This window comes from Periplaneta americana, chromosome 15 (assembly GCF_040183065.1).
Source record: "Periplaneta americana isolate PAMFEO1 chromosome 15, P.americana_PAMFEO1_priV1, whole genome shotgun sequence".
Lineage (NCBI taxonomy): Eukaryota > Metazoa > Arthropoda > Insecta > Blattodea > Blattidae > Periplaneta > Periplaneta americana.
Window position 1 is genome coordinate 84,766,247 of NC_091131.1, and position 14,913 is coordinate 84,781,159.

General features: G+C 33.8%; 1 protein-coding gene across 1 annotated transcript in view; it reads right to left on the reverse strand.

Moving 5' to 3' along the window:
* Positions 1-14,913, reverse strand: part of Pat1 (Protein interacting with APP tail-1) — a 31,567-nt gene that overhangs the window by 12,899 nt on the left and 3,755 nt on the right. Inside the window, exons 3-4 of the mRNA XM_069847746.1 lie at positions 9,165-9,288; positions 5,993-6,119 (exon numbers count right to left, since the gene is read on the reverse strand). Of these exons, the coding sequence (XP_069703847.1) occupies positions 5,993-6,119; positions 9,165-9,288 (251 nt within the window). The remainder of the gene's footprint in view (positions 1-5,992; positions 6,120-9,164; positions 9,289-14,913) is intronic.

The following is a 14,913-nucleotide window of genomic DNA, read 5'->3' on the forward strand; positions in this document are numbered from 1 at the left end:
CAAGTATTTTAACTTATGGAGGAGAAAGAAGAATTGTATAAACGCAGTGGAAATAGTTGGATTATGGCAAAATTTATATAGGTATCCCAAATTGAGAAGTGAAGAATTATGTTATAAGAGAGAGAATGGACGTCAAAAAAATCAATATTCGATTGACTGGAGGTTAGAGCATTGATATGGTATAGTCTTGTTCAGAGGAAATTACAGGAAAATTGTCTCCTTCTAGACACTGAAACAAGTTCAATCTCAGATTACACGGAAAAATAAAAATAAAATATATGTTTTATTTAACGACACTCGCAATTGCCGAGGTTATATTAGCATCGCCAATGTGCCGAAATTTTGTCCCGCAGGAATTCTTTTACATGCCAGTAAATCTACTGACATGAGCCTATCGCATTTACGCACACTTAAATGCCATTGACCTGGGCCAAGATCGACCCTGCAAACTCGGGCACAGAAGTCCAGCACTCTACCAACTGCACCACCCAGGCCGACTTACATTTCAAATTTCAAATTTATTTACAATTTACATTTGAATTGAATACATATGAATAGATACCCGAAATGAGCATAATGCTCGTGCTCGGGTACAGTCCAGTAGTCTACATAAATTTTACAGGGTTCAAATAATAATGCTGATGATATAAATAATAGTAATAATAATAATAATAATAATAATAATAATAATAATAATATAATAATCGTGATAGAAATGATACAAAGATTGTAATACAAAATAATTCATTAATAATAATCATCATCATCATCATCATCCTTCACGAATTAGGCCTCTGTAGACCTGTTTCGGCCCCATCTAGCAGTCTTCTTAAAGGTCTTCCTGGTCGACGATGTCCTCTAGGTTTATACAGCATCATAATTTTTGGGATTCTTGAATTTTCCATTCTTCTTACATGATCTAGCCAATTGAATTTGTATCTGCTGATTTTTTCTTCTCCTGACTCTACTTCTAATTGTTCTAAAATTTCTTCATTCCTTTTTCGGTCTAAAAGAGTATATCCTGCTGTCCTCCTCAAAAATTTCATTTCCGTTGCTTTGATTCTGTTCACGTCTTTTTTCTTTAATGACCAAATCTCGCTTCCGTATAAAAGGGTGGGTAATGCTAGTGTATTATATATTTTTATTCTTGTAGATTTTTGTACTAATTTAGCTTTTAATGCATTGTTTATTATTCCTAGAATTTGTGTAAATTTGGTAATTTTCTTGTTCACATCTTTTTCATTTTGATAAGATATTTCACAACCCAGATAATTGAAATTTTGCACTTGTTCGAGGCATTGGTTATTGTGTATTATCTTACTTCTGACTGGATCTTGTCCTAAAAATGCCATTACTTTTGATTTTTGTGCTGAAATTTCCATCCCAAAATCTTTTAATATTTTATTTAATGTATACAATCCTCTTTGTAAATTATCCTCTGAATTCGAAATTATGACTTGATCATCGGCATAGAGTAAGGTATTTAATGTTAGAGCACTGGTTAATAACAACAATAATAATAATAATAATAATAATAATAATAATATAATAATCGTGATAGAAATGATACAAAGATTGTAATACAAAATAATTCATTAATAATAATAACAATAATAAAATAAATACTAAGACGGATAAAATAAAATATAAAACCACTAGCGAGAGTTAACACAACTTAAATAAGCATATAATAACCGGAAAAAATGCCAAACTCGAAAATCAACAGAAAAGTTCGTTGTATCGCAGACGACAGCAACCGCCGTATTGACATTGTGTTGTGCATTAATGGTAGTAGTGGGGAGCTGAAAGTCTACGTAACTGCCGTTCTCTTCGAATGTTCTCGTAAAATCATGGGAAGTTAATGCTGAAAAAACAAAATGTCTACGAGTCAAACTATTCATTATTACCAGGATAAATATAAATAATACTGAAATATATTAATCGAGTTTCAGTTATAGATCTCTTCTTTTGTGCAAGAGGTATCATATCAAAATATTTTATGAATGGCGGGGAAAATATAAATTTCAATAACTTTCTAGTGACAAGTACAATCAAGTGTATCTGTGGTGATGCTAAGGAATCATTTATTGGAGATATACACTGTTATTAATTAAGAAAATGATCTATTTATATTTATTACAATGTTTTATCTTATAGGGTACATGCATAAGATAAATACAATAAATATTAGTAACATATAATGCTAGTAACACTTAAAATAATAATGAAATTTATCAAATATCATACAAACATTTTCACTTTATTTTTAAACTTAAGAATGTGTAAATTGCTTAGGTCTGGATTATTTTTCAATACTGAATTGTATAGTCTTGGTCCATAATTCCTACTGTGTCTTAATCCAGCTGTAGTGTGGCATTTAGGTTCTGCCAAAAGATTGGGACATTTCTTCTGGTGTAATGTATATGTTTTTCAGTTATAAAATTCATTCGATTTTTGTGAAAATAAGTTAGTAATGTATGTTTATATATTTGCTCAATGTTTAGTACTTGAAATTCAGAATAAATAAATTGTGTCGGATAATCAAGTGGTTTATGCAGATAAATTTTGATGATACGTTTTTGTAGTAATATTAATGGAGTTAAGATAGTCTTTGTCATTCCACCCCATCCTATTATTCCGTATTGGATGACTGATTGAAACAAGGCTAGATAAACTACACGGAGAACATAGATAGGCATATATGCATGAAGGGTTACAAAATTGTGAATTGTTTTCCGTAACCTATTACATAAATATGTTACATGTTTATTCTATCTTAAATGTTGATCAATGACAACACCTAAGTATTTTACTTGCGTGGATTCTGTCAAGGAAGAGCAATTACAATCAATCAAGTTTATGTTACTGCAATTGTGTATTTTTAAATTTGTATCCTTATCGAGTTTGATTTTTCTCAGACTAGAAGCCGTTAATGTAAAAGGAACTGCAATTGTTTTTGAAATGTTCAATGAGAGCAAATTTTCATCTAACCATTTCTTAATTATGTTTATACCTCTATTAGCATTTAGGTAGGCATCATTCCAATTCGATCCACTAAAAATTACGGCTGTATCATCGGCATATGCAAATATATCTCCAGATGTGTTTACTATATCAATATTTAGCAAGTCATTGATGTATATTAAAAATAGTAGTGGGCCTAAAACTGTACCTTGTGGCACACCTATATTTATATTACGAATTTCACTGTGTTGGTCGTTAAATTTCGTTAATTGGGATCTGTTGCTTAAGTATGACTTAAATAAATTTAAAGCGATTCCTTTAATACCGTAGGCATGAAGTTTAGAAGTGAGTATATTATGGTCTACAGTATCAAAGGCTTTTTGAATATCTAGGAAAACTCCCAAACATTTTTTACCCGAGTCTAATTCTTTGATAATCCTTGATGTTATGTTCATAATAGTGTCGTTCGTGCTCATGTTAGTACGGAAGCCAAACTGCTTTTGACTTAATAGACTGTTTTTTTCGAAGAAATTAATTAGCCTGCTTTTAATACATTTTTCTAATAGTTTAGAGAGGCTTGGTAAGAGTGAGATGGGTCTGTAATTACTGAGATTGTTTCTGTCACCAGATTTGTATATAGGTATTACTACAGCACATTTAAGATCAGTTGGAAATACACCTTGTGATAAACACAAATTAAAGACATGGGTTAGTGGTTTCGATATGGGTTCAATAATCATTTTGAGTGTTCTAGTAGTGATACCATCAACACCAGGAGCCACATTATTTTTTAAAGTTTTAGCAATAGTTATAATTTCTTTATCACTTACGGGAAACATGAACATTGATGATGGTGATGATGATGATGATGATGGATAAGAAAAGGAAGAAGAGAGTCTTGTGTTTTTGTTTATTTTTGATGCTATATTGTGTCCTACGTTTGTAAAATGAGCATTAAGTTCGTTTGCAATATCATAATGATTCTTAATAATTGAGCCATCTTTATTTACTATTTCCATAATACTGCAGCTTTTATTTGTTGAAACGTTAGTAGCTTCGTTAATAGTCTGCCAAAATCTTTTGGGATCATTCCTATTGTTGACAAATTTCTCTGAGTAGTAACTAACTTTCATATTTCTTATAACGCAAGTTAAGACATTTCTGTACCTTTTATATTTTTTTGATAAATCTTCATTCAAAGGTTCACGTTTTACTTTTTTGGCTAGTCTGTCTCTTGTGCGTATTGATTTAACAATACCCGAAGTGATCCAGGGTTTTATTTTTTTATATTTACTGGGTACATTATTACAAGTATGAAAGGTATATTTAGTTATTAGATAGCGGAGTATTTTGTAAAAATTTTGAAAACTAATTTCAGCGTTTTGGCAATCAAAAACCGTTTCCCAGGTCTCTGAGCTAATATTTGCGACTAAGTGGAGAGTAGGAATAAATAAAGCAATGAGAACTCTCAACCTAGACACCAATCAATGGAAAGATGGAAAGGCAAAAGCTGAAAAGTGGAAAAGCCTTATTTAAACAAATTTAATTGAACATATAACTTCATTCACAATTAAAGGTTTTTATAAAATGACCATAAAATTCAAACATAATAACCATTTTGTTCAATCATTAATAGCCTCTCTTCCCTTCCTAGAACTATTCAGAGTTCTCAATATTGTTGGGATTTTGGAAAATTATTACAATCATAATAACACTGAATAAGAAAAATTCGCAACTCCAGAGAAAATTATTCCGAGGAATAAATTTGGAGGGAGGGGGTAAGCCACAACAATCCACACAAGAATATCATTAACAGCTTTGATTTGTTTTATTTCGAAATAAACTTTGCCAAACCAACTGAAATGAAATAGTTAAAAAAAAAAAGAAGAAGAAGAATCGAGATGCTACATCTTTTTTTCTTCTGTGAATGAGAGCTGTGTTTTTATTTGTATGTATGTATGTATTTATTCACACTGCAATGGGTATATACCCAGTGGCAGTGGTAACTACACTCAATAATGACAATAATAAACTTATTAATTAAAAATACACTTAATAATAATACCAATAATTAATACAAATAATAATTAATAATAATAATAATAATAATAATAATAATAATAATAATAATAATAATAATAATAATAATAATAATAATAATATCCTAAATTAAATGAAGCACGATCATTTAAAATAACATTTAAAATAAATCTAATTTGTATCTTAAATCTAAGTTCGAAATAAAACCCACGAGTATGATATGTTCATATCTGCACAAGTACCTTTCCACATTACACTCATTTCGCTGTCAACTCACTCACTGCACTGGAACTACGACACATTTCACTGATTCTATCCTGATTTCACTAACACTTCAAAAACATTTCACTGTTCAAATACTTTGCACTGCCACTATAAACTATAAAGCTTCCCTGACAGGAACACGTTTCACTGATACAACACACTTCACTGACACAACATAATTCTTCACTGATACAACACTTCAATAACAAAATATCATTTACATCCTTTACATACTGTGTATAATTATCGTCTATTAGTAAAGTCCTTAAGCCTATTTTTAAATACGTTTTTGGTTGTTGGTAAAGCCTTTAGTAAGTCTGCAGGTAAAGCATTCCAGTCCCTGGTAGTACGATTGAGAAAAGAAAACTTTCCAATGTCCGTCCTCTGTCTTCTTTCCCTCAATTTATATGAGTGGTAGTTCCTTGAAGAGTAATTTGGCGGTTGCAACCTATTTTTTATTTCTCTCCAGGCAGGCTCACCTCTGTATGTTTTGAACAGTGCGCATAATCGAATTCGCGTTTTCCTGTCCTTGAGTGTGTCCCATTTTAATGGTGAATTTTTCCGACACTCAAGACCTTATTTTTAACAAGGTTTCAGCAATTTCAAGAATGTTCAGAGTTTTGAACAACATTGTATTTCATGACAAACTAAAACATAAAAACAGCTTATTTCAAAGAATTAACAATACAGCATATTATGCAAATATAACATTACTTATACTTACTTATGGCAACATTCAAGTAGTTTACGCCAATATTTAACAGTTGGTTCTGCACATTGGCATATTTCTCGACATGCCAGAAGAACTTTTTCACTTTCTGCAAACCATCCTGCATCGCTTAGGAAGCCACCTGCAAAAATATATCACTCTGATATATCTATGTTATAGGAAAGATTGGAGAAAGCTGGGTTTGCAGTGAAAGACCTGCCCTTTGATGGAACATGAATGAATGAATGAATGAATGAATGAATACAGTATCTATGTTCACATTAAATATTTTGTATGGTACAATTCTTTCTTCGTAACTCCTCAAGAACCTTGTATAGCATGCAATTTAGTTACCATAAATAAAGAATTATTATACTGTTCTTGTCATAAAAAGCAAGTTGGAAAAAATGCTAAAGGAATTACTTACGTATGAATGCAAATAGTCACCATTTTAAGCACAAGATGTAAATGTTCTGTTTTGCAGGTAGTGTGAGTACTAAAGTGCTATAAAGGACCATTTTACTTCAGAATTACGATAAATAGTACACTAATGAAATGAGATCCATGTATTGTGTAAAGTACATTCTGTTGCATCCCTCAATGTTTATTGATCAAAATGAAATGTTTGAACAGTCTTGAAGAAGTCATACATTCCTTATCGTTTTTACCTGTACTGTTTTGTTGACTAGAATGGTACAGAGTGATGTACATTTTTTAATAGATCTTAGAGAGTAATCCTGACAGCTCACCGACGCGAAAGAGGGGAAGTAATATGAGTAGTGGGGAGAGCTCCAGGGTAGGGATAAGGGCGAGCAATCAGTAAGGAAATGCAGTACAGCTTTAACTGTATTTGAAACACACTGCTCTACAGCACGTGTGACATCTGATTGCTCTGAATGCAAGCGATTGACTAACTCGAACACCAATGGACTTGCCTGGCCCAGGCGCACATTGTCGGCGACTGTCAGGACTAAATATTCGTACTGTAAGTGTCTTATTGAATAAAATATATATGGTGCCATTAAGAAATATCTATCCCGTATTTCCTTAATTAATTGAGTTACAAACAAAATATATCCTCAGTAAGAACTCTCCAATGATGTTAAAAAACTTCTGTTTTAAAGAGATTTTCATTTGGCGGCTGAGAAAGAAGTTATTCTGTGTGAGCAAGATAAATGGGACACCCTGTATTTCTTCCCCCCCTCCCTCCCCATGAAGATCTTATGTCAAAATTATTTGAATCTGTGATTTAGTCAACATTGACTATATATTTTTTCCTTGACCTTGATTCCATAAGAAATAATACTAAATGAAGCAGCATATACCGTAAATCTCAAAAGAAATTCCCCTTCCCCAGTGACAGAGTCCTTAACTTTCCATTATTTTCCCTAATTCTACGAGTGTGCTCGTAGATGTCCCTAGTGCTAAGGAGCATAGAGCGCTTAGTTCATAGACTATCCAGAGTGCACAGGTGACAGGTGGGATCTACATTACTACTCACAATAAATGAATGAATTAATGAATGAATGAATGACGATGACGATGATAGAAAATTGTTGCGATGTCACAGAGGAAAGGGAGTATCCAGAGAAAATCCCTGTGATGCATGGACCATGGGCTTGTCCAACACAACTTATAAATTTAGGGTGGAGTGGAATTTGAACCCAGACTCCCTGGCACATAAACCCAATGTACGAACACTGAGGCACCATGGTGGTTCAAAAGAAAAAGCGATTTTTCAGATTAAAAATTATTAAAAAAATTATGCTTCAAATCAAATGTTATTCAGACAAAATAATTAAATTTTGTTTACAAAGATTTGAGTTACTTGCAAAAAAGAATAAAGTTAGCAATTTAGTGGCATACATACTACTGCTTGATCTACTTGCAGCACTTACATGTCAGTTCTTTTACTTTGAGACATCTTTCTTTTTGGCTTGGCTTTTTATGTGGACTGGACCAGGGAGAGGTTCATATACGTAGGTACAGTTTGGCCCATTGTGCACCCATTATGTGATGATTGTCCAAGTATGACAGGTGGCTTGGGTGACATTCGTGAATCCGATACTGACAGTTGGGCCATCCTGATTCAGCTCCTGATACTCAGGTCCAGTTTCGCGACAGAGTAGCATGATAACCCCCAGGAAGCCAGAGCCGCAAGCCTTTTCTGATCAGCTGATGTTGACAGGTGGACCATCCTGACTCAGCCCCTAAATAGGGCCAGGCCCCGTCGACATATGAGTAGTCTGATGAGCCATAGGGACCCAGAGTTCCAAGTTCTTCCCATATCACCATCAGAAACCGTACTACCCCACGAGACTTCACCCTAGCCAATTTTTACTACTGCTGATGATAGATGAAATAAAGTGAGAGGTGGCGAATGTTGGTGGAATGATAGAAGGAAACAGGAGTATCCCGAGAAAAATCCTCTGCAATGTCTGCTTTGTCCGCCACTATTTCCATCATGACCTGGCCGGGGATCGAATCCAGGCTGCCTGGATGGAAAGCCAGTGCGCTAGTACAGTACGATTATTTAGTCCTGACAGTCTCCGGCAATGTGCGCCTTGGTCAGACGAGTCCATTTAGTTACGTCAAGGAGTGTTTGGGTTAGTCACTTGCTTGCCTTTGGAGTGATCAGATGTCATGCATGTGGTAGAGTGGTATGTTTTAGTACAGTTAAGCTGCACTGCATTCCTTTACCGACCGCTCGCCCTTATCTCTACTCCAAAGCTCTCCCCACTACTCCTATTACTTCCCCTCTTTCACGTCGCCGAGCTGTCAGGACTAAATAATCTGTCTGTAGGGTAGTCACAGGCATGGCACTTTGAGACATCAGGGATGTATAAAAAAAAATGTTTTTACAAGTAAACAGATAAAAAATGGGAACAAATACATCAATCGTATGGACGGAAAATGACAGACTAGTAAAAAATAAATTTGATTCCCACGCATAAGAGAATTTTATATTCACTAAAAATTGGGATGGAAAGAAACACTCTGAACAGACGCACAAAGCTTAAAGCAGAGAAGAGGAGGAAGGAAAATTGGATACAATACAGTTAATGTTAAATCCATCACAATCCTCAAAATGGTTTTTTCAGGGCCAAATCTTACTTTGTGATGTCCTCAAAGGTGTTTTGAACATTCTCTTACAAGGTAATGGCAGTTCATTTAAATCTGTACGAACCTAATCTCAGTCCAAGATCAATTGTACTGTCCCTTGCGACTGGATAAGAAAGTGATGCACTGCATTTCCTCCCATAAGCAAGGACAAGATCTTTTGCTACACGTGTTCCATGGTCCATTAAAGCCTGCAGACAAAACAAAGGCGCGTTTTACATCATTCATATTAATACACACATTCATGTATATTGACAACAATCAATAGAAGACAATCATAGAAGACAAAGACAATATCTAAGATTCTATGGACTATCCTCAATATTATGTAAATAAACTAATTATGATATAATTAATTGATTAACTAGTTGACCTACTCGTGTTAATTATGTAAGATTTGTGTGGCTTACAGCTGTTTCAGTGCTTCACGCACCATCCTCAGAACCTACTAGATCACGGCGTCATCTCAAACTTCTCTGCCTGTTATGTAGGTGTGTTTGATTGTTGAAAGGTGTTGAAGAGTGGAGTCAAATAGTGTGTGTGAACTGAAATTGAACTGTGTGTTGAGAATTTGATGGGGGTGTGTTTTAGTGTGTTTGTATATTTCGTATTGTTCTAGTGTATTGAGTTTTTGGTTCTTGGGTTGTATGTGTAGGATTTCCATGTCCGTATTTATGTTATTGTATGTATGGTTAGCATTGGTTATGTGATCGGCGTATGTAGATGTATTGTGTCCTCTGGTTATTGCTTTAATGTGTTCTTTGTAGCGTGTTTGGAATGATCTGCCTGTCTGTCCTATGTAGAACTTATCGCAACTATTACATGTGAGTTTGTATAAACCTGTGTGGTCGTATTTATTTGTTTGTGTTTTTTGTGTGTTGAGATGTCTTTGTAGTGTGTTTTCTGTTCCGTATGTTATGTTGTATTTTTTTTTATTTTATTGGGTTATTTTACGACGCTGTATCAACATCTAGGTTATTTAGCGTCTGAATGAAATGAAGGTGATAATGCCGGTGAAATGAATCCGGGGTCCAGCACCGAAAGTTACCCAGCATTTGCTCGTATTGGGCTGAGGAAAAACCCCGGAAAAAACCTCAACCAGGTAACTTGCCCCGACCGGGATTCGAACCCGGGCCACCTGGTTTCGCGGCCAGATGCGCTGACCGTTACTCCACAGGTGTAGACGTTATGTTGTATTTCTGCTTCCTGAATGAATGTGTGCTTTTGTTTTCATATGTTAGTGTGATGTATTTCTTGTGTTGTGTTTTGCGTGTTTTTGTGTTTGTTAAGTTTTTGTTTTGTCACACTAACATATGAAAACAAAAGCACACATAAGATCGCATCTTCATTCAGAAAGCAGAAATACAATATAACATACAGAACAGAAAACACACTACAAAGACATCTCAACACACAAAAAACACAAACAAATAAATACGACCACACAGGTGTAAACAAACTCACATGTAATAGTTGCGATAAGTTCTACATAGGACAGACAGGCAGATCATTCCAAACACGCTACAAAGAACACATTAAGGCAATAACCAGAGGACACAATACATCTACATATGCCGATCACATAACCAATGCTAACCATACATACATAACATAAATACGGACATGGAAATCCTACACTTACAACCCAAGAACCAAAAACTCAACACGCTAGAACAATACGAAATATACAAACACACTAAAACACACCCCGATCAAATTCTCAACACAAAGATCAATTTCAGTACACACACATTATTTGACTCCACTCTTCAACACCTTTCAACAATCAAACACACCCACATAACAGGCAGAGAAGTTCGAGATGACTCCATGATCTAGTAGGCTCTGAGGATGGTGCGTGAAGCACTGAAACAGCTGTAAGCCGCACAAATCTTACATAATTAACACAAGTAAGTCAACTAGTTAATCAATTAATTATATTCAAGTGTTAAAAGTAGTGTACGCAAGATTCAAAATGGATAATTATAATAATTCAACAAGAGAGTTTCTTTTATATTTAGGTTGCTAAATTACTAACTTATACATAATAAATTTAAGAATTAAATATTACGCGAACCAAACTATAAAAAAAGACTACAATATGTTAGGATCGAAACCATGTTGAAGTTTTACATTATTATGATAGTAACCATAAAAATGTACGACTATAACAAAAAAAAAAAAAAAAAAAAGATATAAAAGCTTACATGTACAAATGAAACAGGAATTACAAGAAACATCAGTCTGATGGAAGATATATATAAATATCAACAGGCAATTTATTTTTTAACAATCCACGAGGTCTATTTATTAGCCCGTTTCCAACTTCAAGATCATTTTTCCTCTCAACTGGCCAGAAGATACCCGAATCTCTAGGAGACTATGGGTAATACGAGCTTCATGAGTGATGCCCTAGATCATATATGTAATAGATAACTCATCGCTATGTTAAAATCGGCAGCACTTTGAAGAGAACAACTGCCAGGATCGCCACCCGTCTGCCGTAAACAAACTCGAGATGGCAGTACAGTCGTTAATGCAATTCAAATGGGAATTATGACGTGACTCCTTATGTAACAACTAGATGGCAGCATAGTAAACCTGACAAAAGTTGTTAACCTCAAAGCAGGCCGACCTATCCGGGTATATATGATCTAGGGTCCTGCACTGAGTAGCTTTGAGATAAAATATTTATTATTATTTTCTTCATGCAACTTTGCGAAGTGTTTCTGCAAAAGTTAAAATGTACTTCTACAAAAAACATTCACATCCTTAGATTTAATCTCTTTCTGAAAGAAGGCATGCTAAGGATTAAAATTATATTGCTTTCAATCAGATTTGAACCCACAAACTTGGATTTACCTAGCTTTTTATCTGTGATAATAGTCACCATTGTTTCTATCCTTTTCACTTATGATAAGCAGTTTATTTCAATTTGTCATTTCCAGGGCCAGAAAGTTCATGCATTTGCATATATTTTTTCCTTGGCTCTAATTAATTTCTGAGTAATAATTTTTCATGAATCATCAAAATTGAAGCTTATCAAATCAAATTTTATGTTGCATATATTTGCATATTCTGGGTTTTTTTTATATAAATCCATATTTCATGATATTTAGGGCCTATATTATTGTGGCATATTTTCGCGTTTAAGCTCATTACAGCTGATTTTATATTTCATAAAAATGCATAGTTTGGATTTTAAAAATCAAAACATCATATTCTATATTTTAAAACTGGTATTGAGTGAAATTATTATAATTATTATTACCAGAAAAGTATTGAAAGTTTTGCGGCACGCCTAGCAAATCTCATGGCACAGTAGTGTGCCACAGCACACCAGTTGAAAACCACTAATGTAGAGTATGGGAATGTTTATCATGTTATCCCTCAGTTGGGGAAGGTTTGGACAGCGAATCACATGCTTCAATTTCTTAACAAATGTAAGTTTAATCTCATCCAGTTTGATCTAGCCTATAATATTATTACATTTATTTATTATTATTATTATTATTATTATTATTACTATTACTGTATTATTATTATTATTATTATTATTATTATTATTATTATTATTATTATTATTATTATTATTCATTTCAACTTCATTCGTTTGTGTTGTTTTTAGCTTTTCTGTATCATGTATTTTTGTAATTATCTATTCAATTTGTCATTATTGTTTATTTGTATTCGACTGTAATTTTAATAATTATTTGTATGCACTGTTTTTTATATCTATTCATTATGTCATTCATTATATTTAATTGCCATTATTTTTAATTACCTCACTGAACTAATTTTAATAATTATTTGTGCTATCTTACTTTGTTGCTTTTGGTCAATGATTTATGTAGACTAATATATTGTTTGATTTTCATCTCATTCCCATTTTCTATCATTCATTCTCATCATCATTGGTCGTTTTATTCTGTTCTGTATAGTGCTAAACTGTAATTGGCCTTGTGCTGTTGTTTTGCACGTTAATATTCTAAATAAATAAATAAATTATTATTATTATTATTATTTATTTTTTCATTCTGATATATCAAGTCAGTCATCTGTATCTAGTATAGGATTGTTTTTTCTTTATAAGTACACAAATAATAAACTTCCATGGCAGAGGATATATGTATATGAAAACGCCACATTCCCAAGTGGGAAAAGAAAAATCCATACAAAAAGCAAAGCAGAGATTTGAAGCCTCAATGTAATATGACTGATTAAAGCAATCTGGGCATGGCACTGGAAAAAAAAAGGAAAGTTTACAAATGAAGCTACGAATGTGTTAGAAAAAACAAGTTATAGAACTAAAAGTAGACTATGAAATGGCGAAACATTCCCTATTCCGAAAAAATTTGCCAAATTCAGTTATAGACAGACTAATATGAGGTCACTAAATATATACAACTCAATCTATAGTTCATTTCTATTCAGACAAAATCCCTACTCTTAAAGATATTTCATCGAAGGTGAAGTCACACATCATGGGATCTGAAATATTCGTCACAGATTTTTCATCACCCGGAATACTCATCACACATTACAAACTGGTCACCACCCACACTTGCCACATATAACAGTTCACCAGGGTAACATTACGAATGCATTGCATTGCATTGTAATGCGTCAAATTATCTAAAGAAGAATCTCAGAAAAGGACATTACGTAAAGTCCCTAGATCCCATTTACCACCGGATCCAAAATACATTCACGATTTGCAGGACATTGATAATAAATACAAAGTAACTGCAGATGGACAGAGATGGCTACTAAATTTCAATCCCGATGCAGATTAGAAGATGCTAATATTTGCAAGTAATAAACAGTTAGAATACAACTTTATGCAAAACAAGTGAACTTGCATGGACAATGGTTTTCAAGTATTCTGGCTCTAGTGCACAGAAAAAACAAATGCTTGCTCTTCAGTGTTTTGAAGGATAAAGTTTTGGAACATGTTGGGTGAATTGAACCCCCCTACAATTTCTGTAGACTATGAGTAATGGTGATGAAGGTTGCTTCCTCTGCAATTCCAAGAGCAAATATCGCAGGTTGCGTTTTTCATCTGGGCCAAGTGTTTTGGAGACACCTACAATCTGAGGGACTCAGTGAAGAATAACAAGCTGAAGCAAATACAGACATGAGAGCAAAGTTTCATTCATTAATAGGGCTGGCTTTTGTTCCAGAGGAAGACGTCATACAGGTCTTCAAAGGTCTCCAAGAGACTGTTGACGATGACCTTTTGTCTATATTCGACTATGTTGAGGATAACTATGTTAAAGGACGAATATGTGGGAAGAGAAGATAACTATCAACGTTTCCTCCTGGCACTTGGAATTATCAACGAACTTCACAAAACCTTCCAAGAACTGGCATAGGAGGCTCAACAAATTAATGGGGAAACCTCACCCTTCTCTATACCATGTTCTAGAACTTCTGCAAATTGAGGAGGAAAGAGTACAACATGATATTGAAAGACTGAAAGATGGACATTCACCAACAAAGAAAAAGAAAAAATACACAGACATGGACAATAGGATACAATGGATAGTCTCAAGGTATGATGAATGTAAAGAACGCCATAATGTTCTGGACTATCTTCAAGCAATAGGTCACAACCTGGCAGGAAATTTCATTTAAAATTTCTTACAATTATCAGCCAGTAGGTATATCCATAGTTAATTTTAATAGCCAGTCATAATATATGATTTTCATAAGAAAATCGTACTACTGTATATTAATTGTATTAAATTCAATATATTAAATATTTCTACATTCGCAATAGTCCATTGTAACTGTGTCTGAATTTACCGTATGTG